The 26,849-nt window shown below is 62.8% G+C and overlaps 3 protein-coding genes across 4 annotated transcripts; 2 read left to right on the top strand and 1 right to left on the bottom strand.

Moving 5' to 3' along the window:
* The first annotated feature begins 468 nt into the window (after positions 1-468).
* Positions 469-17,272, top strand: LOC136787108 (uncharacterized). Its single transcript, XM_066984239.1, has 4 exons — positions 469-496; positions 1,058-1,183; positions 1,252-1,268; positions 15,973-17,272. Exons 1-4 carry the CDS (start codon positions 469-471, stop codon positions 16,648-16,650), a joined length of 849 nt encoding a protein of 282 aa, XP_066840340.1. The 3' UTR covers positions 16,651-17,272.
* STX1B (syntaxin 1B) lies at positions 1,335-15,487 on the top strand. The gene is made up of 10 exons (XM_066984190.1): positions 1,335-1,410; positions 5,956-6,030; positions 7,300-7,399; positions 8,584-8,658; positions 10,459-10,532; positions 10,651-10,759; positions 10,849-10,922; positions 11,239-11,376; positions 12,092-12,202; positions 12,410-15,487. The coding sequence occupies exons 1-10, from the start codon at positions 1,381-1,383 to the stop codon at positions 12,488-12,490; spliced, it is 867 nt and encodes a 288-aa protein (XP_066840291.1). The 5' UTR covers positions 1,335-1,380; the 3' UTR covers positions 12,491-15,487.
* A 31-nt stretch (positions 17,273-17,303) lies between the features above and the next one.
* MAPK7 (mitogen-activated protein kinase 7) lies at positions 17,304-26,357 on the bottom strand. Of its 2 annotated transcripts, none has more exons than XM_066984164.1 (7): positions 26,287-26,357; positions 24,733-24,936; positions 21,947-22,112; positions 19,992-21,427; positions 18,432-18,838; positions 18,215-18,342; positions 17,304-17,539 (listed from the first exon to the last, which is right to left on the bottom strand). In XM_066984164.1, exons 2-7 carry the CDS (start codon positions 24,929-24,931, stop codon positions 17,392-17,394), a joined length of 2,484 nt encoding a protein of 827 aa, XP_066840265.1. In that variant the 5' UTR covers positions 24,932-24,936; positions 26,287-26,357; the 3' UTR covers positions 17,304-17,391. The 2 variants fall into 2 exon arrangements, with proteins under 2 accessions (XP_066840265.1, XP_066840264.1); XM_066984163.1 differs by having other exon boundaries at positions 24,733-24,997; positions 26,287-26,346.
* Between the last annotated feature and the right edge of the window lie 492 nt (positions 26,358-26,849).

Genomic DNA, 26,849 nt, shown 5'->3' on the forward strand with positions numbered 1-26,849 from the left:
AGGGCGGGGGGGTAAAGAGAGGCTAGAGAGTCCACCGGGGGGGGAGTTTACGGGGGGAGGGGCTTGGGGGAGTGTGCAAGGGGGGGTGAGTGTGCAAATGGGGGGAGGGTGCAAAGGGGGAGTGTGCAAAGGGGGAGTGGGCAAGGGGTTAAAAGGGGGGGCGAGTGTGCAAGGGGGGAGCGTGCAAGGGGGGAGCGTGCAAGGGATGAGCGTGCAAGGGGTGTGTGCAAGGGGTGTGTGCAAGGGGTGTGTGCAAAGGGGGTGAGTGTGCAAGGGAAGGTGAGTGTGCAAAATGGGGGGGGTCTGGAAGGGGGGCGAGTGTGCGAGGGGGTGGGGAGGGGGTGAGTGTGCGAGCGTGCAAAGGGGTGAGAGCGCAAGGGGGCGTGTAAGAGGGGTGAGTGTGCAAGGGAGGGGCGTGCAAGGAGACGTGCAAGGGAGTGAGCGTGCAAGGGGGTGAGCGTGTGAGGGATGAGCGTGCGAGGGAGGGCGCCAAGGGGTGAGTGTGCAAGGAGGGGTGCAAGGGGTGAGGTGCGGGGGGGGGTGTGTGTGTGCAAGGGGTGTGCAAGACGGCGAGTGTGCAAGGAGCCGTGTAAGGGGGTGAGTGTGCAAGGGGGGTGTGCGAAGGGGGAGCGTGCACGGGGGGAGGCGCAAGGGGTGAGCGTGCAAGGGGGAGGCGCAAGGGGTGAGCGTGCAAGGGGCGTGCGACGGGGGGGGAGGGGCCGCGAGCGTGCAAGAGACGAGCGTGCAAGGCGCGAGCGTGCAAAGGGCTCGTGCAAGCCAGCCCCGCGCCCCCTCTCCCCCCCAACCTCCCCTCCCCTCCCTCCCCTCCCTCCTCCCCTCCCCTCCCTCCCTCCCCTCCCTCCCCCCCTCCCCTCCCCCTCCCCTCCCCTCCCCTCCCTCCCTCCCCTCCCCTCCCCTCCCCTCCTCCCCCCGGATCCCTCCCCGAGCCCCGCCCCCTCCCTAGCCCCGCCCCCTCCCTCCCCCAAGCCCCGCCCCCCTCCCCAAGCCCCGCCCCTCCCCAAGCCCCGCCCCTCCCCAAGCCCCGCCCCTCCCCAAGCCCCGCCCCTCCCCAAGCCCCGCCCCCTCCCCAAGCCCCGCCCCCCCCGGTTCCGCGCGCGCGCCCCCGCTCCCCGCCGCAGCCCCCTCTCTGCGCATCCTCCCCCCCCCCCCCCTCCCCTCCCCCGCGCGCCCCCCCCCCCGGGGTTTATTCCCTTCCTCCCCCCCCCCCGCCCCCCCCCCCGCTTTCCGCAGCCCCTCCCCCACCCCCCCCCCCCCCAAAAAAAAAGCAGCCTCGTGCCCGCCCCTCCCCCACCCCCCTCCCCCCTCCCCCCCCCCCGCCCCCGAGCTCTCCCCGCGCCGCCCCCCGGGGGACCCCGCGCCATGAAGGACCGGACCCAGGAGCTGCGCGGCGTGAGCGAGGGCGGGGGGGGGGGGGGCGCTCTATAGGGGCTATAGGGGGTCCTATAGGGAGGGGTCCTATAGGGGGTGTGGGGCTGGAGGGGGGGGGGCGGGGGGGAGGAGGAGGGGGGGCCGTGGTGCAGTGGGGTGCTGGGGGGTTCTGTGGGTCCTACGGGGGGGTGTAGGGTCCTATAGATCCTATAGGGGGTCCTATAGATCCTATAGGGGGTCCTATAGATCCTATGGGGGGTCCTGTAGGGGGTGATGGGGGCTATGGGACTGTAGGGGGGTTGTGGTGCAGTGGGGTGCTGGGGGGTTCTGTCGGTGCTATAGGGTCCTATAGGGGGCTGTGGGGTCCTATAGATCCTATAGGGGGTCCTACAGGGGCTATGGGGGGTGATGGGGGGCTATGGGGCTGTAGGGGGGGGTAGGGGGGGGGGTTGTGGTGCAGTGGGGCACTGGGGGGTTCTGTGGGTCCTATGGGGGGCTATAGGGTCCTGTAGGGGAGTATAGGGTTCCTATGGGGGACTATAGGGGCTATAGGGGTCCTATAGGGGCTATGGGGGGATATGGGGCTCTAGGGGGTCTATAGGGGTTATGGTGCAGTGGGATGCTAGGGGCTGTAGTGTCCTATAGGGGGCTATAGGGGACTATAAGGTTCCTGTAGCGGACTATAGGAGCTACACGGGTCCTATAAGAGCTATAGGGGGCTATAGGGGGCAATGGGAGGCTATGGGGGGTATGGGGGGTTGTGGTGCAGTGGGGTGCTAGGGGGGCTATAAGGTCCTATAGGGGATTATGTGGGTCCTATAGATCCTATAGGGGTCCTATAGGGGCTATAGGGGTCCTATAGGGGCAATGGGGGGCTATGGGGATATAGGGGGCTATGGGGGGTATGGGGGAGTTATGGTGCAGTGGGGTGCTAGGGGGGCAATAGGGGGGTATAGGGGGATATAGGGGGCTATGGGTCCTATAGGGGCTATAGGGGACTATAGGGGTCCTGTAGGGGTTATAGGGGGCTGGGGGGGTATAGGGGGCTATAGGGGATATGGGGGGTTATGGGGGGTATGGGTGCGTTATGGTGCAGTGGGGTGCTAGGAGGACTATAGGGGGCTATAGGGTCCTATAGGGATCTGTAGGGGACTATAGGGGCTATGGGGGTTCTATAGGGGCTATAGGGGACTGGGGGAGTTATGGGGTGCTATAGGAAGTTAGGGGGTGCTATGGGGGCATGGGGGGCAATGGGTGCATTCTGGTGCAGTGGGTGCTATAGGGGGCTATGCGGTTCTATAGGGGTCTATAGGGGTCCTATAGGAGCTATAGGGGTCCTATAACGGTTATAGGGGGATGGGGGGGTATGGGGGCTATGGGGAGCTATGGGGCTCTATGGGGGGCAATTGGTGCAATATGGTGCAGTAGGGGGCTATAGGGTCCTATAGGGGGCTATAGGGTCCTATAGGGGGCTATAGGAGTCCTATAGGGGCTATAGGGGGCTGGGGGTTATAGGGGCTATGGAGGGGCTATGGGGGGTATGGGTGCATTATGGTGCAGTGGGGTGCTATGGGGCTCTATAGGGTACTATGGGTCCTATGGGGCCAATAGGGGGCCTATAGAGGTCCCATAGGGACTATAGGGGGCTGGGGGGTTATGGAGTGCTATAGGGGGCTATGGGGTCCTATGGGGTTCTATAGGGTGGTATGGGGGATATGGGTGCATTATGGTGCAGTGGGTGCTGTTGGGTCCTATGGGGTCCTATAGCGGGCTATAGGGTCCTACAGAGGACTATAGGGGGCTGGGGTGTATAGGGGGCTGGGAGGCATGGGGTGTTATGGGGGGTATGGGGGGCAATGGGTGCGTTACGGTGCAGTGGGGTGCTATGGGGTTCTGTAGGGTGCTGTGGGGTCCTATAGGTTCTATAAGGGGCTATAGGGGTCCCATAGGGGCTATAGGGGACTGGAGGGGGTATGGGGATTATGGGGCTCTATGGGGAGGCATGGGGGGTATGGGTGCGTTATGGTGCAGTGGGTGCTCTGGGGTTCTGTAGGGGGCTATGCGGTTCTATAGGGGGTTATAGGGGACTATAGGGGGCTGGGGGGGATATGGGGGCTATAGGAGGCTATAGGGTCCTATGGGGGGCTATGGGGTCCTATGGGGTTCTATAGGGTGGTATGGGGGATATGGGTGCTTTGTGGTGCTGTGGGTGCTATGGGTCTCTATAGGGTGCTATGGGGTTCTATAGGGGACTGTAGGGGACTATGGGGGACTAAGGGGGTTATGGACTGCTATAGGAGGCTATGGGGTCCTATGGGGTTCTATAGGGGGCTATGAGGGGCAATGGGTGCATTACGGTGCAGTGTGGTGCTAAGTGTGCTGTGGGGGGCTATAGGGGACTATGGGGTGCTATAGGGCTCTATGGGGGGCTATGGGGGTTGTGGGGGCTATAGGGGGCTATAGGGTCCTATAGGGGGCTATAGGGCTCTATGGGGGGTTGGGGGGGAATGGGTGCACTATGGTGCAGAGGGGTGCTATGGGGTTCTATAGGGTGCTATGGGGTCCTATAGGGGGCTATGGGGGTTATGAGGGGTATGCGGTTCTATAGTGGGCTATAGGGTCCTATATGGGGTTATGGAACGCTATAGGGTGCTGGGGGGGTATAGGGTTCTATAGGGGGTTATGGGGTGCTATGGGGGCGATGGGTGCATTATGGTGCAGTGGGTGCTATGGGGGCTATGGGGTTCTATAGGGTGCTGGGGAGGGTATAAGGGGTTATGGGGGGGTTATGGGGTGCCATAGGGGGGTATGGGGGTTATGGGGTGCTATAGGGGGTTATGGGGTGTTATAGGATGCACAGAGTGCTATAGGGTACTGTAGGGTGCAGTGGGGTGCAAAGGGGCGCTATAGGGGGCTGTGGGTGCAATGGGGTGCTATAGGGTGCAGTGGGGTGCTGTAGAGTGTAGTATGGGGTGCAGTAGGGTGCTATAGGGCTCAATGGGGTGCTATAGGGTGTGATAGGATATAACGGGGTGCTGTAGGATATAATGGGGTTCTATAGGGCGCAATGGGGTTCTACAGGGCGCAGTGGGGTGCTATGGGGTACAGTGGGGTTCTATAGGGCGCAATGGGGTGCTATGGAGTGCTATAGGGTGTAACGGGGTGCTATGGGGTATAAGGGCATGCTATAGGGTGCAGTGGGGTGCCATGGGCTGCTATAGGGTGTAATGGGGTGCTATAGGGTATAATGGGGTGCTATAGAGTGCAATGGGGTGCTATAGTGCGCGGTGGGGTGCAGTAGGGTGCTATAGGGTGCTGTAGGGTACAATGGGGTTCTATAGGGCGCGGTGGGGTGCAGTGGGGTGCTGTAGGGTGCAGTGGGGTGTTATAGGGTACAATGGGGTTCTATAGGGTGCTGTGGGGTACAATGGGGTTCTATAGGGTGCAATAGGGTGCTATAGGGCACAATGGGGTACAGTAAGGTGCTATGGGATACAAAGGGGTTCTATAGGGTGTCATAGGGTACAGTGGGGTGCAGTAGGGTGCTATAGGGCACAATGGGGTTCTATAGGGTGCAGTGGGGTTCTATAGGGTGCAGTGGGGTGCTATAGGGTGCAGTGGGGTGCTATAGGGTACATTGGGGTGCTATAGGGCTCATTGGGGTGCTATAGGGTGCCGTAGGGCGCTATAGGACACGTGCACTGCGTGTGCGACGCGTGTGCAGGGGCTCCCGCAGGGGCGGGGCCTGTGGGGAATGGCGGGGGGAAATCACCCCAGCCTCGGCCAATCAGCTGCGGGGAGCCTTCTGCTGGCACCGCCCCTTATGCAAATGTGGTCGACACCCCCTCCCTTCCCAGCGGCCAATCAGCTTCTGGGAAAGCTGCTGTATGCAAATGAGCGGGGGGGCTGTGGGAACCAATCAGAAGGCAGCACAGGCTGCAGGGGGAGGGGTTTTATGCAAATGAGGCCGCCCACGAGCCAATCGCGTGAGGGCAGGCTGTGGTGCAGGGGTGGGCTGTATGCAAATGAGCCCCCGTCACATGGGATGGGCTATGCAAATGAGCTGGGCGGGTCGATGGGAGGTGACAGGGCGGGGCTTCTTTATGCAAATAACCGGGGGCAGGCAGCCAATCAGAAGCGGCGCCTGCGGGGGGAAGGATCAGGCCATGCAGATGACTCACAGCCCTCGGCCAATCAGAGCGCCCGGCGGTGCCGGCGCCGCTCGGGGGGGGGGGGGGGGGGGGGGCAGCCAATGGCATTTGCCACGTGGGGCCGTATGCAAATGAGGGGGGGGCATTGGGGTGTCCCCAATGTCCCCAATGTCCCCTATATCCCCTATATCCCCCCCACCCCTATATCCCCCCGCCCCTATATCCCCCCCCGCCCCTATATCCCCCTGCCCCCATATGCCCCCGCCCCTATATCCCCCCGCCCCTATATCCCCCCGCCCCTATATCCCCCTGACCCAATACCCCCCTGATCCAATACCCCCCTGCCCCTATACCCCCCTGCCCCTATACCCCCCCCGACCCTATACCCCCCCGACCCTATATCCCCGCCCCGCAGGCGAAGGACAGTGACGATGAGGAGGAAGTCGTCCACGTCGACCGCGACCACTTCATGGACGAGTTCTTCGAGCAGGTCGGGGCCCCCGCGCCCCTTATAGAGACCCTATAGGGACCCTAGGGGCTCCCCCTCACCCTGTAGCACCCCCCTGCACCCTGTAGATTCCCCCACACCCTATAGGTTCCCCCTCACCCTATAGGTTCCCCCATACCCTATGCCACTCCAAACTCTATAGCCTAACCCCACTTCTGTAGGTACCCTATAGGGACTTCCAGATCTTATAGGGCCCCCCCCACACCCTATAGGGCCCCACGCAGAACTTATAGCCCCCTCCCAGATCTTAAATGCCCCCCCTGCTCCTATAGGTCCCCCCCAGGCCCTATACAGGACCTAGAACCATGCCAGGCCCTATGTGACTCCTCCAAGCCCTATATGGACCCTATAGAGCCCCCTTGTCTGCTATAGGGGCAACCCACAGACTCTATAGGTCCCAGCCCTATATAGGGCACCCCGACAGCGTATGTGCCCTATATGTGCCCTATACATCCCCATTCCTGTTCTCATGTCCCTGTCATGTCCCTATATGTCACTGCCACGTCCCCATACGTTCCCGTACTTGTTCCCATCTCCCTTATACGTGTCCCTATACATCCCCATCCATGTCCCTACATCCTTCTGCACCCCTATACATCCCCGTCTCCCCCATACCTGTCCCTATATGGCCCCATCCATGTCCCCACATTCTCCCGTGTCCCCAAACTTGTCCCTATTTCCCCTATACGTGTCCCCATATGTCCCCATGTTCCCATACATGTCCCCATGTCCTCCCGTGTCCCCAAACTTGTCCCTATTTCCCCTATACGTGTCCCCATATGTCCCCATGTTCCCATACATGTCCCCATTTCCCCTATATGTGTCCCCATCTCCCCTATACATGTCCTATACATCCCCATCCATGTCCCCACATCCTCCCATGTCCCCATATATGTCCCCATCTCCCCTATAACTGTTCCTATATGCCCCCATCCATGTCCTCATGCCCTCCCACGTCCCCATACGTCCCCATCCGTCTCCCCACATCCTCCTGTGTCCCCATACGTCCCCATCTCCCTTTTATGTGTCCCTGTATGTCCCCATATGTCCCCATACATCCCCCATCTCCCCTATATGTGTCCCCATATATCCCCATCATGTCCCCACATCTGTCCCCATCTCCTCCCTGTCCCCATACGTCCCTATACCCATGTCCCCCCATGTCCCCTATGTCTCCCCGTGTCCCCTATGTCCCCCCCATGTCCCCTATATCCCCCCATGTCCCCTACATCCCCCCCCCATGCCCTATAGGTGGAGGAGATCCGGGGCTGCATCGAGAAGCTGTCGGAGGACGTGGAGCAGGTGAAGAAGCAGCACAGCGCCATCCTGGCCGCCCCCAACCCTGACGAGAGTGAGCGGGGACATCGGGGACATCGGGGACATCAGGGACATTGGGGACATAGGGGACGTTGGGGACATCGGGGACAGTGGGGACATCGGGGACATCAGGGACGTTGGGGACACTGGGGACATCGAAGGTGTTGGGGACATCAGGGATGTTGGGGACATCGGGGTCATCGGGCACGTTGGGGACATTGGGGACAGTGGGGACATCGGGGATGTTGGGGACATCGGGGACGTTGGGATATTGGGGGCACTGGGGACATTGGGGACGTTGGGGGACACTGGGGTCACCATGGGGTTGGGGTCACCTTGGGATGGGGTCACTTTGGGATGGGGTCATCATGGGGTTGGGGTCACCATGGGGTTGGGGTCACCATGGGGTTGGGGTCACCATGGGGTTGGGGTCACCATGGGGTTGGGGACACCTTGGGTTGGGGACACCATGGGGTTGGGCTCATCATGGGGTTGGGGTCACCTTGGGGTTGGGGTCACCTTGGGGTTGGGGACACCTTGGGGTTGGGGTCACCAGGGGGTTGGGGTCACCAGGGGGTTGGGGTCACCAGGGGATGGGGTCACCAGGGGGTTGGGGTCATCAGGGGGTTGGGGTCACCATGGGGTTGGGGTCACCTTGGGTTGGGGTCACCAGGGGGTTGGGGTCATCATGGGATGGGGTCATCATGGGTTGGGGTCACCAGGGGGTTGGGGTCATCATGGGATGGGGTCATCATGGGTTGGGGTCACCAGGGGGTTGGGGTCACCAGGGGGTTGGGGTCACCAGGGGGTTGGGCTCACCATGGGGTTGGGGTCACCATGGGGTTGGGGTCACCATGGGGTTGGGGGTCACCATGGGGTTGGGCTCATCATGGGGTTGGGGACACCTTGGGGTTGGGGACACCTTGGGGTTGGGGACACCTTGGGGTTGGGGTCACCATGGGATGGGGTCACCAGGGGGTTGGGGTCACCATGGGGTTGGGGTCACCATGGGGTTGGGGACACCTTGGGTTGGGGGTCATCATGGGTTGGGGACATGATGGGGATGGGGTCACCTTGGGATGGGGTCACCTTGGGATGGGGTCATCATGGGTTGGGGTCACCAGAGGGTTGGGGTCACCTTGGGGTTTGTGTCACCGGGATCGGGGTGACACGGGGGGTGGTGGCACCGTGGAGGTGACGCGTCCCTGCCCCTCCCAGAGACGAAGCAGGAGCTGGAGGACCTCACGGCCGACATCAAGAAGACGGCCAACAAAGTGCGCTCCAAGTTGAAAGGTGACCTGGCGGCGGCCATCTTGGGGTGGTCTTCTTGGGGTGATCGGCGTGCGGGTGGTGGTCTTCTGGGGGATGTTCTTCGTGATGGTGGTGGTGGTCTTCTTGGGGTGATCTCCGTGAGGGTGGTGGTCTTGGGGATGTCCTTCACGATGGTGGTCTTCTTGGAGATGTTCTTCATGATGGTCTCGGCCTTCTTGGGGTGGCCATTTTGGGGTGATCTCCATGATGGCAGTGATCTTCTTGGGTGTGTCCTTCATGATGGCGGTGGGCTTCTTGGGGATGTCCTTCATGATGGTGGTGTTCTTCTTGGAGACGTTCTTCATGATGGTCTCGGCCTTCTTGGGGTGGCCATCTTGGGGTGGCCAGCACAATGGCGGTGGTCTTCTTGGAGTGATCTCCAAGATGGCGGTGGTCTTCTTGGGGTGATCAGCATGAGGGCGGTTGTCTTGGGGATGTCCTTCCTGATGGTCTTGGCCTTCTTGGGGTGGCCATCTTGGGGTGATCGGCACGATGACGGTGGGCTTCTTGGGGGTGACCTTCACGATGGTGGTGGTCTTCTTGGAGACGTTCTTCATGATGGTCTTGGCCTTCTTGGGGTGGCCATTTTGGGGCGATCTCCATGATGGTGGTGGTCTTCTTGGGGATGTCCTTCATGATGGTGGTGGTCTTCTTGGAGACGTTCTTCATGATGGTCTTGGCCTTCTTGGGGTGGCCATTTTGGGGCGATCTCCGTGATGGCGGTGGCCATCTTAGGGTTATCTGCACAATGGTGGTGTCCTTCTTGGAGATGTCCTTCATGATTGTGGTGGCCTTCTTGGGGTGGCCATTTTGGGGTGATCTCTGTGATGGCAGTGGCCTTCTTGGGGATGTCCTTCATGATGGTGGTGGTCTTCTTGGAGATGTTCTTCATGATGGTCTTGGCCTTCTTGGGGTGGCCATCTTGGGGTGATCTCCATGATGGCGGTAATCTTCTTGGGTGTGTCCTTCATGATGGTGGTGGCCTTCTTGGGGATGTTCTTCATGATGGTCTTGGCCTTCTTGGGGTGGCCATCTTGGGGTGATCGGCACGATGACGGTGGGCTTCTCGGGGATGTCCTTCACGATGGTGGTGGCCTTCTTGGGGATGTTCTTCATGATGGTCTTGGCCTTCTTGGGGTGGCCATTTTGGGGTGATCTCTGTGATGGGGTGGCCATCTTGGGGTGATCGGCACGATGACGGTGGGCTTCTTGGGGATGTCCTTCACGATGGTGGTGGTCTTCTTGGAGACGTTCTTCATGATGGTCTTGGCCTTCTTGGGGTGGCCATTTTGGGGCGATCTCCATGATGGCGGTGATCTTCTTGGGTGTGTCCTTCATGATGGTGGTGGCCTTCTTGGGGATGTCCTTCACGATGGTGGTGGTCTTCTTGGAGACGTTCTTCATGATGGTCTCCACCTTCTTGGGGTGGCCATTTTGGGGCGATCTCCGTGATGGCGGTGGCCATCTTAGGGTTATCTACAAAATGGTGGTGGTCTTCTTGGAGACGCTCTTCATGATGGTCTTGGCTTTCTTGTGGTGACCATCTTGGGGTGATCTCCGTGACGGCGGCGGCCTTCTCGAGGTGTTGAGGTGGCCATCTTGGGGGTGTCTTGCCTGATGGGGGGGGCGGCCATCTTGTCCAGGAACGCCATCTTGTCTGCAACCCCGCCTGCCTCTTGGTGTGGGGGCTGGGTGGGAAGGGGGAAGGGGAGGGGGTGGCAAACACCCCCCGAGGGTGAGGACAGCGGCGGAGGAAGAGGTCACAACTGTCCCCTCCCGCAGCCATCGAGCAGAGCATCGAGCAGGAGGAAGGCCTGAACCGCTCCTCGGCCGACCTACGCATCCGGAAAACGCAGGTATCCTTCCTCCCCCCCCACCCCTCTCCTTCCTCCTCCTCCTTCCTCCTCCTCCTCCTCTTCCTCCTCCTCGGTGGAGGTCCCTCACCCCGCACCACGCCCCTCCCCGCGTCCCCAGCACTCGACGCTGTCCCGCAAGTTCGTGGAGGTGATGACGGAGTACAACGCCACCCAGTCCAAGTACCGCGACCGGTGCAAGGACAGGATCCAGAGGCAGCTGGAGATCAGTAGGTCGCGGGAGAACTCGGGGGGGGGGGGGGGGATGCGTTGGGGTTTGGGGGAGCAGGACCCCAACATCTCCTCCATCTCCCCGCAGCCGGCCGGACCACCACCAATGAGGAGCTGGAGGACATGCTGGAGAGCGGGAAGTTGGCCATCTTCACCGATGACGTACGTAGAGACCCGTTGGGTCATCCAGAACCCGTTGGGTCATCCAGAACCCGTTGGGTCACCTAGAAACCAATGAGATGCCCCTAAAAACCCAGCGGGTCACCCAGATACCCAACTAGATTGCTCCAAACCCCATGAAATCACCCAGAACCCAGTGAGATATCCTAAAATCCATTGGGTCACCTAGAACCCGATGAAACGCCCCAAATCCTTGTGTGACCGAGGAACTAGGAGGTCACCTCTGACCTGTTGAGGTCTCTGGAGCCCGAGGAGCCCCATCCCGTGCTCTCACCCCGTCTCTCTTCTCTCCTGCCAGATCAAAATGGACTCGCAGATGACCAAACAAGCCCTGAACGAGATCGAGACGCGACACAACGAGATCATCAAGCTGGAAACGAGCATCCGGGAGCTGCACGACATGTTCGTGGACATGGCGATGCTGGTGGAGAGCCAGGTACAGGGGAGGGGGCAGAGGGGGGGGGGCTTGAACCCACCCACGTGTCTCATCTAGACGCCATCAAAAGGTCCCAAGCCCACCAAGGGTCATCCAAAACCCACCAAAAGCCATAGACTGGGTTCAGTGGCTCGTCTAGATGCCATCAAAATCTCTTGAGCCCACCAAGATCCTGTTGGGTCATCTAGGACCCACCAAAAGCCGCATCTAGGGCTCATTGGCTCATCTAGACACCATCAAAAGGTCTCAAGACCACCAAGGGGCATCTAGAACCCGGTCTGATGGTTCATCTAGACATCATCAAAAGCTTTTAAGCCCACCAACGGCCCCTTGGGTCATCAAGAACCCACCATAAGATGCTCTTGAGCCCACCAAGACCCAGTTGAGACACCTAGAACCAATTGAACCTCGTAGAACCCCGCTCATTGGCTCATCTAGACACCATTAAAGGTCTCGAGCCCACCAAGGGTCATCTAGAACCCATTAAAAACAAGGTTTGATGGTTCATCTAGACGTCACCAAAATCTTTTAAGCCCACCAACAGCCCATTGGGTCATCAAGAACCCACCATAAGAAGCTCTTGAGCCCACCAAGACCCAGTTGAACCACCTAAAACCTCCTAGAACCCCACTGCCAGGATGCCAGTATCTCCCCTTTTGGCTGTCGCCCTCCTCGGAGGGGGGGGGGTGTCTCACGGGGTGGTTCTGGCTCTCAGGGCGAGATGATCGACCGCATCGAGTACAACGTGGAGCACTCGGTCGACTACGTGGAACGGGCCGTGTCGGACACCAAAAAAGCCGTAAAGTACCAGAGCAAAGCCCGGAGGGTGAGTGCAGGGGCGGGAGGGGGAGGCGGGGGGGGGGGGGCCAAGGGGGTGGGGGGGCCAAGGAGGTGATGGGCCAAGAACCTGGACAACCGGGAGTCCTCAGCGTCGGGTCCTCTCCTGCTCCGTAACGTTCTTCTCTTCTCTCCTCCCCATGCTGCCCGGATGCCTTTTTTTTTTTTTTTAAATAACGTTTTTGGGGTAACGTAGAAGAAAATTATGATCATAATTTGTTGCGTGGTGCTGGGGGTGGTCTTGGCCTCCTCCATCGGGGGCACGTTGGGCTTGTAGGGTCCCGGCGCGCCCCCCCCCCCCACCCCCCGCCCCCCCCTCCCCCGCGGCAGTAATTAACGCTCCCTTCCTCCCTCCCCGGTAATGAGAATAACCACATTAAGCGAGACTTAAGAATAAATTAAGAGACAATTAATTGTTCATGCGAACGGACATAACAGCACGTGGTCCAATCACCCGCCGCCCCCCCCCCCCAGCCCTCCCCCTCCCCCCCCCCGCGGGCCAGAGCGGCCCGGCCCGACCCAGGGCCGGCAAATCTAAGCGGTTCGTTGGCCTCCATCCATCCTGCCATCATGCTCCTCGGATGCCTGGGTCCTCCCCCACCACTTCTTCTCGCCTCCCCCCCCTCCCCCTCCATCTCCCATCCATGCGCTGTGCTTGTGCGCCCCCCCCCACCCCCCCCAGGGCAGGGGTCCCAGCGTGGGCTGGGCTTGGGGGGGGACACGCCGGGTGCGGGGAGCCCGGGAATGCGTCCCGGGGGACAGGAGGTGGCCCTAAAGGTGGGGGCTACGAGGGGTCAAGGAGGAGGGGGTGGAGGTTGGGGTGGGCCTAGAGGGGGGGTCCTAAAGTTGGGGTGACCCTTGAGAGGGGTCACGGGTTGGGTTGACCTTAGGGGAGCAATTATGGAGGCAGCTGGCTTGGGTTGACCCCAGAGAGGGGGGGGCATCGGTCAGGTTGACCCTAAAGACAGGTCACGGGGTCGGGTCAACCCTAAAGAGTCCCGGCCCAGGTTGGGTTGACCCTAGGGAAGAATTTTGGGGACATCCAGGGTTGGTTGACCCCAGGTAGGGGTCATGGGGCATGTCGACCCTAAAAAGGGGTCCACGGTTGACCACAGAGAGGGCCGATGGGCTGGGTTGACCCCTAAAGAGCGGTCATCGGTTGGGTTGACCCTAAAGAGTCACGGCCCAGGTTGGGGTGACCCTAGGGAAGGATTTTGGGGGCAGCTGGCGTGGGTTGATCCCAAAGAGGGATCCCAGGAGGTTGGGTTTGAACCCGGTGAAGGGTCCTGGGCTGGGCCGAGTCAGCCTGGCCCCAGTGGGAGGCTGGTGGACGGGCCCTGGGGCTGGTTTGGGGTCGGGTTGACCTTAGGAAAGGTTTTTTTTTGGGGGGGGGGGGTTGGGTTGTCCCACCCCCGTGGGGGTGAAGGTGCCCCGGAGGTGGGTCGCATGGTGGGGGGGGGTCCGTGAGGGGGCAGGAGCGGCTCTAGCCCATTCCCAGCGCGCATCCGCGGCAACGCCATTACCTGCCTGACTAACCCCCTAACTACTCATCCAACCAGCTAACCACCACCCATCCGGCCAGCTAACCAACCCACCCAACCAGCTAACCGCCCACCCAAACGGTTAAACAACCACTCACCCAACCAGCTAACCACCCACCCAACCAGCTAACCAACCACCCACCCAACCAGCTAACCACCCTCCCAACCAGCTAACCACCCTCCCAACCAGCTAACCACCCACCCAACCAGCTAACCGCCCACCCAAACGGTTAAACAACCACCCACCCAACCAGCTAACCACCCACCCAACCAGCTAACCAACCACCCAAACGGTTAAACAAGCACCCACCCACCCAGCTAACCACCCACCCAACCAGCTAACCACACACTCAACCAGCTAAGCACCCACCCAGACAGTTAAACAACCACCCACCCAACCAGCTAACCACCCAACCAGCTAACCAACCACCCAACCACCCACCCAACCAGCTAACCACCCACCCAACCAGCTAGTTAACCAATCATCTAATGACCTACCCGTCCACCCAGTCAGCTAACCACCCACCCACCTAACCACCTAGCCAACCAGCTAACTAGTCCTTCAACCAGCTAACCAGTCGCCCATCCGAGCAGCTCAGCAACCAACCAGCTAACCACTGCCCACCCAGCCAGCTAATTAACCAGCTGACCCCCCAGCTAACGAGCTAACTAACCACTCGCATCTAACCGCCGTCCATCCAACCAGCTAACTGGCCGCTTAACTAACCCGTCAACCAGCCAGCCAACCAACTCATCGCCCAGCTGATCAGCTGACCGCCCAACTAATCAACCCATTGCTCAGCTAATTGACCCGTTGCGGAGCTAACGAACCAGCCAATCACCCGACTAACTATCTGTGTCATCACCCACCCAACTAACCAACCAATCAGCTTAACTACCCACCCACGTGACTCATCGCCTGCCCAACCAACCCACTGACTACCCAACCTCCCAGCCAATCACCCGCTGACCCAACCGGCCAATCAGCCGCCCTCCCAGCTAACCGACCAATCGGCCAACTGCCCCTCCAAGCACCCGGCCAATCGTGACTCAGCCACCTCCCAGGCGCTCACCCACCAGCTCGAGCAGCCAATCAGCTGTCCTTGTGCCCCGGCACCCACCCAATGACTGCATGACCCACCCAACCACCCCACTAACGACCCCATCACCCCGCTAACGACCCCACTACCCCGCTAACGACCCAACTACGCCATCAACATCCCAACCACCCCATCAACGACCCCATTAATGACCCCAGGACCCCATTAACAACCCAACGACCCCATTAACGACCCAACGACCTCATTAACGACCCCATGACCCCATTAACGACCCAACGACCCCATTAACGACCCAACGACCCCATTAACGACCCCATGACCCCATTAACGACCCAACGACCCCATTAACGACCCAATGACCCCATTAACGACCCCATGACCCCATTAACGACCCAACGACCCCATCAACGACCCCACCACCCCATCAACGACCCAGTGACCTCATCAACGACCCCATTACCCCGTCAGTGATCCCATCAATGACCCAATCAACCCCTTAATGACCCAATCGACCCCGTCATGACCCAACTTCACCTTCAATGACCCAACCACCCCATCAACGACCCCATTAATGACCCAACCACCCCATCAATGACCCAATGACCCCATCGAAGACGCAACTACCCCATCAATGACCCAACCACCCCATCAAGGACCCCATCAAGACCCAAATACCCCATCAACGACCCCATCAATGACCCAAATACCCCATCAACGACCCCATCAATGACCCAAATACCCCGTTGATGACCCAACTACCCCACCAAAGACCCAACGACCCCATCAATGACCCAACTGGCCCCCCCCAACGACCCCATCAATGACCCAACGACCCCATCAATGACCCAACTGCCCCCCCCAACGACCCAAATACCCCCCCAAGACCCCAATAACAACCCAACGACCCCATTAATTACCCAACTGCCCAATCAAGACCCAAATACCCCATCAACGAACCCATCAATGACCCAAATACCCCATCAACGACCCCATCAACGACCCCATCAACGACCCAAATACCCCGTTTATGACCCAACGACCCCATCAATGACCCAACTGGCCCCCCCAACGACCCCATCAATGACCCAACGACCCCATCAATGGCCCAACTGCCCCCCCCAACGACCCAAATACCCCCCCCAAGACCCCATTAACAACCCAACGACCCCATCAACGACCTAACGACCCCATCAACGACCCAGCCACGCCCCTCAACGACCCGACTCCCCCCCTCCAACCACCATCACCGACCCCCCCCCCCCCCCAAACACCCATCGCCCACCCCCCCACCCCCCCCCCACCCCTCCCCCCCGGCCGAGGAACCACCCCGACTTAGATTTCCCGCCCCGCGGGAGCCGCCGCAGTGCCGCTGCGCCCCTGCGCTGCCCCCCCCCCCCCCCAACCCCGCGCCGCGGGGAGGGCCGGGGGGAGGGGGGGGGGGCTGTGCTCCCCTGCCCCCCCCCCCTCCTCCCCCCAAAGCCCCCCGGGTCCTGAGCTCTGTATCGTTCCCCCCCCCCACCCCCCCCCCCCTCGTGGTCTGTGATGTATTTGCTACGAAACCCATGCCACAAACGCACCTGCCTCTGCCTCCTTCCTTCCTCCTCCTCCTCCTCGGGATTTTGGGGGGGGGGTGGGGGTGGGGGGGTGGGGGACACAAATACGGGTTGTTGCCGGTGTCCGAAGGGTCCCTATGGCTCCTATACGGTCCCTATAGCTTTCCCCAGCAGCTAGCGAGGCCCTATAGCTCTCCCAGTGGCCCTGCAGCTCCCTATAGCTCCTATATGGCTCCACATGGAAGGCAAGGGGTCCCTATAGCTCCCCTGAAGCCCCTATAGCTCCCCTGGTGCCCCTATAGCTCCCCTGGCGCCCCTATAGCTCCCCTGGCGCCCCTATAGCTCCCCTGGTGCCCCTATGGCTTCCTATAACTCCCAGAAGGCTCCCAGAGTGGCTATGGGGTTTCTATAGCTCCCCTGCCATTCCTACAGCTTCCTCTTATTCCCGGGGTGGGGGGGGTTCCCCCGTGCCCCCTATAGCTCCCACAGGTCCCTAGAGCTGCTGTGGGGGTCCCTACGAGCTTGTATAGCCCTTTACAGGATCCTATAGCCCTTTCACTGCTCTATATGCTACCAAATGAATATATATGAAGCCATACACATATATAATAGTTATATATAACCCTATACAGCTCCCTATAGCCCCATAAAAGACCCCAGTGGACCGTATGGTCTCCCATGGAGCCTATACATTACCACAGAGCCTGTACAGGGCCCTATAGCCCCACATTACCCCTATAGGCTCATACATTCTACGGTTCTATAGAGTCCGTACGTTCCCATACAGCCCACAGGTCTCCCTATAGCCCCATACAGCCCCATATAGGTCCATAGAGTCAAGGACGGCCCCACAGAGCCCCGAAGCCCCCCCCCCATAGCCCCTATAGGCCCCCCCGGGGCGCCACAGGGGGCACGGGTGGCACAAAACCGGGGCGTCGTTTCCTTACAAAGTTTAATAGGGTGCGGGGGGGGGGGGGGGAAGGGGGGCGGTGGACCCGTCGTGCCCCCCCACCCCCCCCCCCTTTAAGGCTCAGGGAGGTCATCGGAGAGGAGCATGGGGGAGCCGAGCTGGAGGTCGCGCTGGAGGCTCTCGAGGGCGGCCGGGCTCAGGCGGTGGACCTCCAGCCAATCGGCGAGGAGCGAGGCCGAGAGCGGCGCCGAATCGCCTTGGCTGCGAGGGGACATCGTCAGCGGGGGCTGGGGGGGGCCGGGACACGCCCTACAAGGACCCTTGGGTGCCACCGGGGGGGAGAGGGGGGCGGTGGGGAAGGGGGTGTCCCGAGAGGTCGGTCAACGGGGTGGAAGAGGGACGCCAGGACTCTTGGGTTCCTTGGTCGACGGGGTGGAGTGGGGACACCAGGACATTTGGGTTCCTTGGTCAACGGGGTGGAGGAGGGACACCAGGACCCTCGGGTTCCTCATCATCGGGACGTTTGGGGCCACCAGGGACAGGGAAACAATGGGGAATGGGGTGCCCCAACACGTTGGTCAACGGGGTGGAGCGAGGACACCAGGACATTTGGGTTCCCCGTCATCGGGGCGTTTGGGTGACACCACAAAACAATGGGGAACGGGGCAACGTTGGTCAACGGGATGACGTTGACCGAGACGTTGGTCAACGGGGTGGAGCGGGGACATCGGGACCCTTGGGTTCCTCATCATCGGGACGTTTGGGGCCACCAGGGAAGCAACGGGGAGCGGGGTGCCCCAAGACGTTGGTCAACGGGATGGGACATGGGATGGAGTAGGGACACCAAGACTCTTGGGTTCCTTGGTCAACGGGGTGGAGAAGGGCCACCGGGACCCTCGGGTCCCTCCCCACCAGGACACCCGGGTCCCCTCTCACCTGTCCTTGCTGTCCCCCACCATGTCCAACGATTGGCTCAGGAACTCCTCCAGGTCGAAGCCGACCCCGTAGCCGGCCCCGCTCCCCTTGGGGGTCACCGAGAAGACGGGGGGCAGCAGGTCCTCCACCTCGGTGGGGAGAAGACGACGCTCAGCACGGGGGTCCAGACCCAAAGGTGGGGGGACCTTCTCACCCAGGGGACGCCCAGGTCCCTCACCTGCGACTTGGAGAGCTGTTGGGTGACGGTGGCCACGTCGGGGTCTGCGGGGCCGGGTCCGGGGGGAGGCTCGGACCACACCTCGGTGCCCGGCCACGTTTCGGGAGGTCCCCCGCAAGGTGGGGGACACGGGGCGGGTGCGGGCCGGGCCGGGGGTCGTGGCGGGGCCCCGTCCCTCATCTTGGTCCACCGCTCGAGGAGGTGGCGGTCGTCGTCGGTGAGGACGAGGCCCCGGAGGCCCTCGCCGCGGCCGCGGGGCTCGCGGCGCTCCCGCTCCCGCTGCTTCTTCTCGCGCTCCTTCGCCCGCTCCTGCCGCCGCCGCCGCTTCTCCTCGCGCTCCCGCTGCCGCTCCGCCGCCGTCACCGGCTTCCGGCCCTCCGGCGCCTCCGGGGCCGCGCACGGCGGTTCTGCGGGGATTGGGGGTGTCGGGGGGGGGGACGGAGAGCAGGTATGGGGCCAAAAAAACTCATCCTAAAACCCCGAAGCTCAAGGATGGAGGCCCCAACCCCATCCTAAAACCCAGGAATCCAAGGATTGAGCCCCCAACCCCATCCCAGGACCCAAAAACTCAAGGATGGAGCCCCCAACCCCATCCCAGGACCCCAAAGCTCAAGGATGGAGCCCCCAACCCCATCCCAGGACCCAAAAACTCAAGGATGGAGCCCCCAACCCCATCCCAGGACCCCAAAGCTCAAGGATGGAGCCCCCAACCCCATCCCAGGACCCCGAAACTCAATAATGGAGCCCCCAACCCCATCCTAAAACCCAGGAATCCAAGGACGGAGCCCCCAACCCCATCCTGAAACCCCGAAGCTCAAGGATGGAGCCCCCAACCCCATTCCAGGACCCAGAAACTCAAGGATGGAGCCACCAAAACCCATCCCAGGTCCCCAAAACTCAAGGATGGAGCCCCCAACCCCATCCCAGGACCAAAAATTCAAGGATGGAGCCCCCAACTCCATCCCAGGACCCAAAAACTCAAGGATGGAGCCACCAAACCTTATCCCAGGACCCCAAAGCTCAAGGATGGAGCCCCCAACCCCATTCCAGGACCCCAAAGCTCAAGGATGGAGCCCCCAACCCCATTCCAGGACCCAGAAACTCAAGGATGGAGCCACCAAAACCCATTCCAGGTCCCCAAAACTCAAGGATGGAGCCCCCAACCCCATCCCAGGACCAAAAATTCAAGGATGGAGCCCCCAACTCCATCCCAGGACCCAAAAACTCAAGGATGGAGCCACCAAACCCTATCCCAGGACCCCAAAGCTCAAGGATGGAGCCCCCAACCCCATTCCAGGACCCCAAAGCTCAAGGATGGAGCCCCTAACCCCATTCCAGGACCCCGAAACTCAAGGACAGAGCCCCTAACCCCATTCCAGGACCCCAAAACTCAAGGATGGAGCCCCCAACTCCATCCCAGCACCCAAAAACTCAAGGATGGAGCCCCCAACCCCATCCCAGGACCCCGAAGCTCAAGGATGGAGCCCCCAACTCACCCCCACCCAGCACCCAAGACCCGGAAGTCCCAGCACCCACCCACGGGCCCCAGGTGCTCCCCACCTTTGCTCTTGTTCCTCATGGCCGACTTGAGCAGGGCGGCCTTGAGGGCGGCCTTGGTGTCATCCGAGATGGCGCCGTCCCGCTTGGGGGGCGCGGGGGCCCCCGGCTCCGCCTTCACCCGGGGAGAGTCCATTGGGCAGTCGGGGGCGGGGGCGGGGCCAGGGCTCGGCATGTCCACATCGGTGCAGGGCCAGGCCGGGCCAACCCCGGCTGCGGCGGCGTTGGGCACGTTGGCGTTGGCCATGTTGGCGTTGACCATGGCGGCGTTGGCGTTGGCCATGGCGGCGTTGGCCATGGCAGCGTTGGCCCTGTTGACGCTGCTGTTGGCCATGGTGGCGTTGACGCTGGCCAAGCTGACGCCGGCCACACTGACGTTGGCCATGGCGTTGGCCACGCTGACGCCGGAGTTGCCCATGTTGACGTTGGCCATGCCAACGCTGGTCATCCCGACGCTGGCGTTGGCCACGCCGACGTTGGCCATGTTGACGTCGGCCACCGCACTGACGCCGGCCGCAGTGACGCCGCCGCCGGCCGCGTTGACGCCGCCCATGGGGGCGTTCACGTTGGCCACGGCGCCGTCGGCCGCGCTGCCGCCCACGCCGGCGCTGCCGGCCGCGTTTTCGGCCGGAGCGAAGGCGATTTGCCGCCGGATGCCGTCGCGGCGCTCGTGGAAATCGGCGATCTCGGCCACGATGGCCGCCTTGATCTCCTCCTTGGTCAGCACCCGGCGGTCAAAGGCGAAGTCGAAGGCGGGGACGCACTCGGGCTCGTCCTCGGGGTCGTGGTATTTGGCCAAAAAGGGGTGCCGCAGCGCCTCGGCCACCCCGACCCGCTCGCGGGGGTCGAAGCGCAGCATCCTCCCCAGCAGCGCCAACGCCGCCGGCTCGGCGTCGCCGAAGAGGCTCTCCCACGGCACCGCCGGGCGCGGGGGCAAGCTCTGCACGTAGGCCCGCACCCGCTCGGCGCCGATGGCGGCCATGACGGCGGCCGGCGGCGTCCCCAGCACGGCCATGATGAGCTGCAGCTGGTGCACGTAGTTCCTGCCGGGGAAGAGCTGCCGCCGGCCCAGCATCTCGGCGAAGATGCAGCCCACCGACCACATGTCGATGGCGCGGGTGTAGCGGTGCAGCGAGAGGAGCAGCTCCGGCGCCCGGTACCACCGCGTGGCCACGTATTCGGTGAGGAAGGCCTTGGCGTGGCGCGGGTCGGCGCCGAGCCCCCGGGCCATGCCGAAATCGCCGATCTTCAGCTCGCAGTTCTCGTTCACCAGGAGGTTGCTGGGCTTCAGGTCGCGGTGGAGGACGTTGGCCGAGTGGATGTACTTGAGGCCCCGCAGGAGCTGGTAGAGGAAGTAGCGGACGTGCTCCAGCGTCAGGGGTTGAGACGAGTGGATGATCTGGTGCAGGTCGCTCTCCATCAGGTCCAGGACCACGTAGCTGCGAGAAGAAAGAGGGACCCGGGCGTCCGTGAGGGGCTGGGGGCGTCCCCATGGGTGCCACCACCCCCCTACGGACCCAAGGGACCAGGTGGGCTCCATCCCACGTGAGCTGAGACCCTCCAAGAAGACCCAGGAGGGGTTGGGGACGTCCCCATGGGTGCCACCACCACCCTACGGACCCAAGGGACCAGGTGGGCTCCATCCCACGTGAGCTGAGACCCTCCAAGAAGACCCAGGAGGGGTTGGGGACGTCCCCATGGATTCCACCACCACCCTACGGACCCCGGGTGCCCAGGACGGGCTGGGGACGTCCCCATGGGTGCCACCACCACCCTACGGACCCGGGTGACCAGGAGGGGCTGGGGATGTCCCCATGGGTGCCACCACCCCCCTACGGACCCAAGGAATCAGGTGGTCGCCATCCCACATGTTCTGACCACCCAAGAAGACCCAGGAGGAGCTGGGGACGTCCCCATGGGTGCCACCACCACCCTACGGACCCCCCAGGGGCACGCACACGGAGCGGAACTCGCCGTAGGGGACGGTGGGCTTGAGGATGTCCTTGATGCCGATGATGTTGTCGTGCTTGAAGTGCTTGAGGATCTTCAGCTCCCGCAGCGTCCGCTTGGCGTTGGTCACCACGTCGAAGGCGTTGGGGATCTTCTTGATGGCCACCTGCTGGCCTGCCACCCCGAGGACCCCGGGGCTTGTCACCCATCGCGGGACCCCAATCTCCCGCCCCGCCTGGACCCGCTCGCCGTTTCTTCACCCGAGGGACCCCGAAAATGTAGGGCACCCGACCCAGATGGACCCAGGTGTGAGGGAACCACGGTTCTCCACCCAAAGGGACCCAAGGGTCCAGGTGCCACCACACAAGGTGACCCGGGTGGCCAGCTGCCACCACCCATGGTGACACGGGTGTCCAGGTGCCACCACCCAAGGGGACCCAAGAGCCATCACCCAAGGGACCCCATTGGCCAAGAGCCACCACCCAAGGGGACCCAAGTCTACGAGAACCTCCACCCAAGGGGACCTGGGTGTCCAGGTGCCACCACCCAAGGGGATTCAGGTGACCAAGAGCCACCACCCAAGGGGACACGGGTGTCCAGGTGCCACCACCCAAGGGGACCCAAGAACCATCACCCAAGGGACCCCATTGGCCAAGAGCCACCACCCAAGGTGACCCAGGTGGCCAGGTGCCACCACCCAACGTGACTCGGGTGGCCAGGTGCCACCACCCATGGTGACACGGGTGTCCAGGGGCCACCACCCAAGGGGACCCAAGAGCCATCACCCAAGGGACCCCATTGCCCAAGAGCCACCACCCAACGGGACCCGAGTCTACGAGAACCTCCACCCAAGGGGACCTGGGTGTCCAGGTGCCACCACTCAAGGGGATTCAGGTGACCAAGAGCCACCACCCAAGGGGACACGGGTGTCCAGGTGCCACCACCCAAGGGACCCAAGAACCATCACCCAAGGGGATCCCATTGGCCAAGAGCCACCACCCAAGGGGACCCAGGTGGCCAGGTGCCACCACCCATGGTGACACGGGTGTCCAGGTGCCACCACCCAAGGGGACCCAAGAGCCATCACCCAAGGGACCCCATTGGCCAAGAGCCACCACCCAACGGGACTTGGGTGTCCAAGAGCCACCACCCAAGGGGATGAAGGTGACCAAGAATCACCACCCAAGGGGACCCAAGAGCCATCACCCAAGGGACCCCATTGGCCAAGAGCCACCACCCCAGGGGACCCGGGTGTCCAGGTGCCACCACCCATGGTGACACGGGTGTCCAGGGGCCACCACCCAAGGGGACCCAAGAGCCATCACCCAAGGGACCCCATTGGCCAAGAGCCACCACCCAACGGGACTTGGGTGTCCAAGAGCCACCACCCAAGGGGATGAAGGTGACCAAGAGTCACGACCTAAGGGGACCCAAGAGCCATCACCCAAGGGACCCCATTGGCCAAGAGCCACCACCCAAGGGGACCCGGGTGTCCAGGTGCCACCACCCATGGTGACACGGGTGTCCAGGTGCCACCACCCATGGTGACATGGGTGTCCAGGGGCCACCACCCAAGGGGACCCAAGAGCCATCACCCAAGGGACCCCATTGCCCAAGAGCCACCACCCAAGGGGACCCAAGTCTACGAGAATCTCCACCCAAGGGGACCTGGGTGTCCAGGTGCCACCACCCAAGGGGATTCAGGTGACCAAGAGCCACCACCCAAGGGGACACAGGTGTCCAGGTGCCACCACCCAAGGGGACCCAAGAACCATCACCCAAGGGGATCCCATTGGCCAAGAGCCACCACCCAAGGGGACCTAGGTGCCACCACCCAAGGTGACCTGGTTGGCCAGGTGCCACCACCCATGGTGACATGGGTGTCCAGGTGCCACCACCCAAGGGAGCCCAAGAACCATCACCCAAGGGGATCCCATTGGCCAAGAGCTACCACCCAACGGGATGAAGGTGACCAAGAGCCACCACCCAAGGGGACACGGGTGTCCAGGGGCCACCACCCAAGGGGACCCAAGAACCATCACCCAAGGGACCCCATTGGCCAAGAGCCACCACCCAATGGGATGAAGGTGACCAAGAGCCACCACCCAGGGGGACAATGGTGTCCAGGTGCCATCACCCAAGGGGATCCCATTGGCCAAGAGCCACCACCCAAGGGGACCCAGGTGGCCAGGTGCCACCACCCATGGTGACACGGGTGTCCAGGTGCCACCACCCAAGGGGACCCAAGAGCCATCACCCAAGGGACCCCATTGGCCAAGAGCCACCACCCAACGGGATGAAGGTGACCAAGAGCCACCAGCCAAGGTGACCTGGGTGGCCAGGTGCCACCACCCATGGTGACACGGGTGTCCAGGTGCCACCACCCAAGGGAACCCAAGAGCCATCACCCAAGGGACCCCATTGGCCAAGAGCCACCACCCAACGGGATGAAGGTGACCAAGATCCACCACCCAAGGTGACCTGGGTGGCCAGGTGCCACCACCCATGGTGACATGGGTGTCCAGGTGCCACCACCCAAGGGGATCTAAGAACCATCACCCAAGGGACCCCATTGGCCAAGAGCCACCACCCAAGGGGACACAGGTGTCCAAGAGCCACCACCCAAGGGACCCAAGAACCATCACCCAAGGGTCCCCATTGTCCAAGAGCCACCACCCAACGGGATGAAGGTGTCCAGGTGCCACCACCCAAGGGGATGAAGGTGACCAAGAGCCACCACCCGAGGGGACCCCGGTGTCCAGGTGCCACCACCCACGGCGCCACCCGTCCTCACCGGTGTCCCGCCGCCGGGCGGAGCTGACGACGCCGTAAGCGCCGGTGCCGATGGTCTCGATGACCTCGTACTCGTCCCCCACCTCGAAGGTGACGTCGAGCGCCCGCGCCTTCAGCAGGGCCAGGGGACCCCCCCCGGCCCCTTGCCCCCTCCCGGGGGGGTCCCGGCGCCCCCCGGCCTCCGCCTCCGCCTCCGCCATGGCGCCTGCGTCACGTCATCGGGTCCCCGGGTGTCCCCGCGGGCACTGCGCCCTGTCCCCAAGCCCCTGGGGACCCCGGGGTGGGGGGGGGACACACAAAAGGGTTGTTTTTTTTTTTGGGGGGGGGGGGGGTCCAGGTGATGGGAGGGACCCAAGGGACGTGGAGGGGACCCGAGGGACTTGGGGACACCCATGGAACTCAAGAAGGACCCAAGGGACCCCAGAGGGACCCAAGGGACCTGGAGGAGACCCAAGTGACAGGAGGGGACCCCAGGGCCTTGGGGACACCCAAGGGACCAGGAGGGGACCCAAGGGCCTTGAGGACACCCAAGTGACCGGGAGGGGACCCAAGGGACTCAGGGACACCCAAGAGACCCCAGAGGGGCCCAAGGGACTTGGGGACACCCAAGGGACCCCAGAGGGACCCAAGGGACCTGGAGGGGACCCAAGAGACCTGGAGGGGACCCAAGGCCTTGGGGACACCCAAGGGACCAGGAGGGGACCCAAGGGACTCAGGGACACCCAAGAGACCCCAGAGGGACCCAAGGGACTTGGGGACACCCAAGGGACCCCAGAGGGACCCAAGGGACCTGGAGGAGACCCAAGTGACAGGAGGGGACCCCAGGGCCTTGGGGACACCCAAGGGACCAGGAGGGGACCCAAGGGCCTTGAGGACACCCAAGTGACCGGGAGGGGACCCAAGGGACTCAGGGACACCCAAGAGACCCCAGAGGGACCCAAGGGACTTGGGGACACCCAAGGGACCCCAGAGGGACCCAAGGGACCTGGAGGGGACCCAAAGCCTTGGGGACACCCAAGTGACTGGGAGGGGACCCAAGGGAGTCAGGGACACCCAAGAGACCCCAGGGGGACACCAAGGGCCTTGGGGTCACCCAAGGGACCCCACTGGCACCCAAAGGACCTGGAGGGGACCCAAGTGACAGGAGGGGACCCCAGGGCCTTGGGGACACCCAGGGGACACCCAAGGGACCCCAGAGGCACCCAGGCGATAGCAGCCCCCCCCCCCAAAGGGGGCCCACCCACAGCACCAAGAAGACCCCCCCCACCCTCAGGTGCACCCCCACGTGACACCCGGGACCCCCACGTGACGGGACGGCTCCCACGTGACAGGAGGGGACCCTCACGTGACCGAGGGGGGGGTCCCAAAACCTTCCCCCCCCCCCCCCCCCCCAAACAAGGAGCAGGGCCCAGCTCCCTCCCCCGCCCCCCCGCGTAATGGCAGCGCCGCGGTCGCCATGGAGACGGCGCCGGGGCCGGTTGCCAGGGCGACGGGGGCGGTTGCCATGGCAACGGGGGGGGGTGACAACAACAAACACCCCGGGGGCCGCTCTCACCTCCCCCCGCGGCGCCGCCGCCGCTCCCGCCGCTCCCCGCGGTGCCCGGATGTGGCGCCCGCCGGCCAATCAGCGGCCCCGGCGCGGGCCACGCCCACTCCCGCCGCCGGCGGCCAATCAGCGCCGCGCTCGCTCGCCGGGCCTCGCCCTGTTGCTAGGGGGGGCGGGCGTTGCTAAGGGGCGGGGCGTTGCTAGGGGGCGGGCGTTAATAGGGGAGGGCGTTGCTAAGTGGAGGGGCGGGCCGTTGCTAGGGGAGGCCGTTGCCATGGTGAAGCCGTCACTCAAAGCCGGCCGTTGCTATGCGGAAGAGCCGAGCGTTGCTAAGGGGGAGAAAAGGGGGCGTGGCTTGGTCCCCGGGGGGCGTGGCCACCCCTTGCGCATGCGCGGGGGCCCCTCCCACCCCGTCAGCCCCTCTTGGGGGGGGGGGGGGGGGCGGCATTTTGGGGGGAAACCCGGGCCTTTGGGGGGCGGGGGGGGGACGGGAAGTGACGTCACCGCCGGGCGGGGCCTCGGCACCGGATCCAGCCCCCCCCCCACCTCCCCCCCCCCGGGTCCCTCTCGCT

The sequence above is a fragment of the Anser cygnoides genome, chromosome 28 (assembly GCF_040182565.1).
Source record: "Anser cygnoides isolate HZ-2024a breed goose chromosome 28, Taihu_goose_T2T_genome, whole genome shotgun sequence".
NCBI lineage: Eukaryota > Metazoa > Chordata > Aves > Anseriformes > Anatidae > Anser > Anser cygnoides.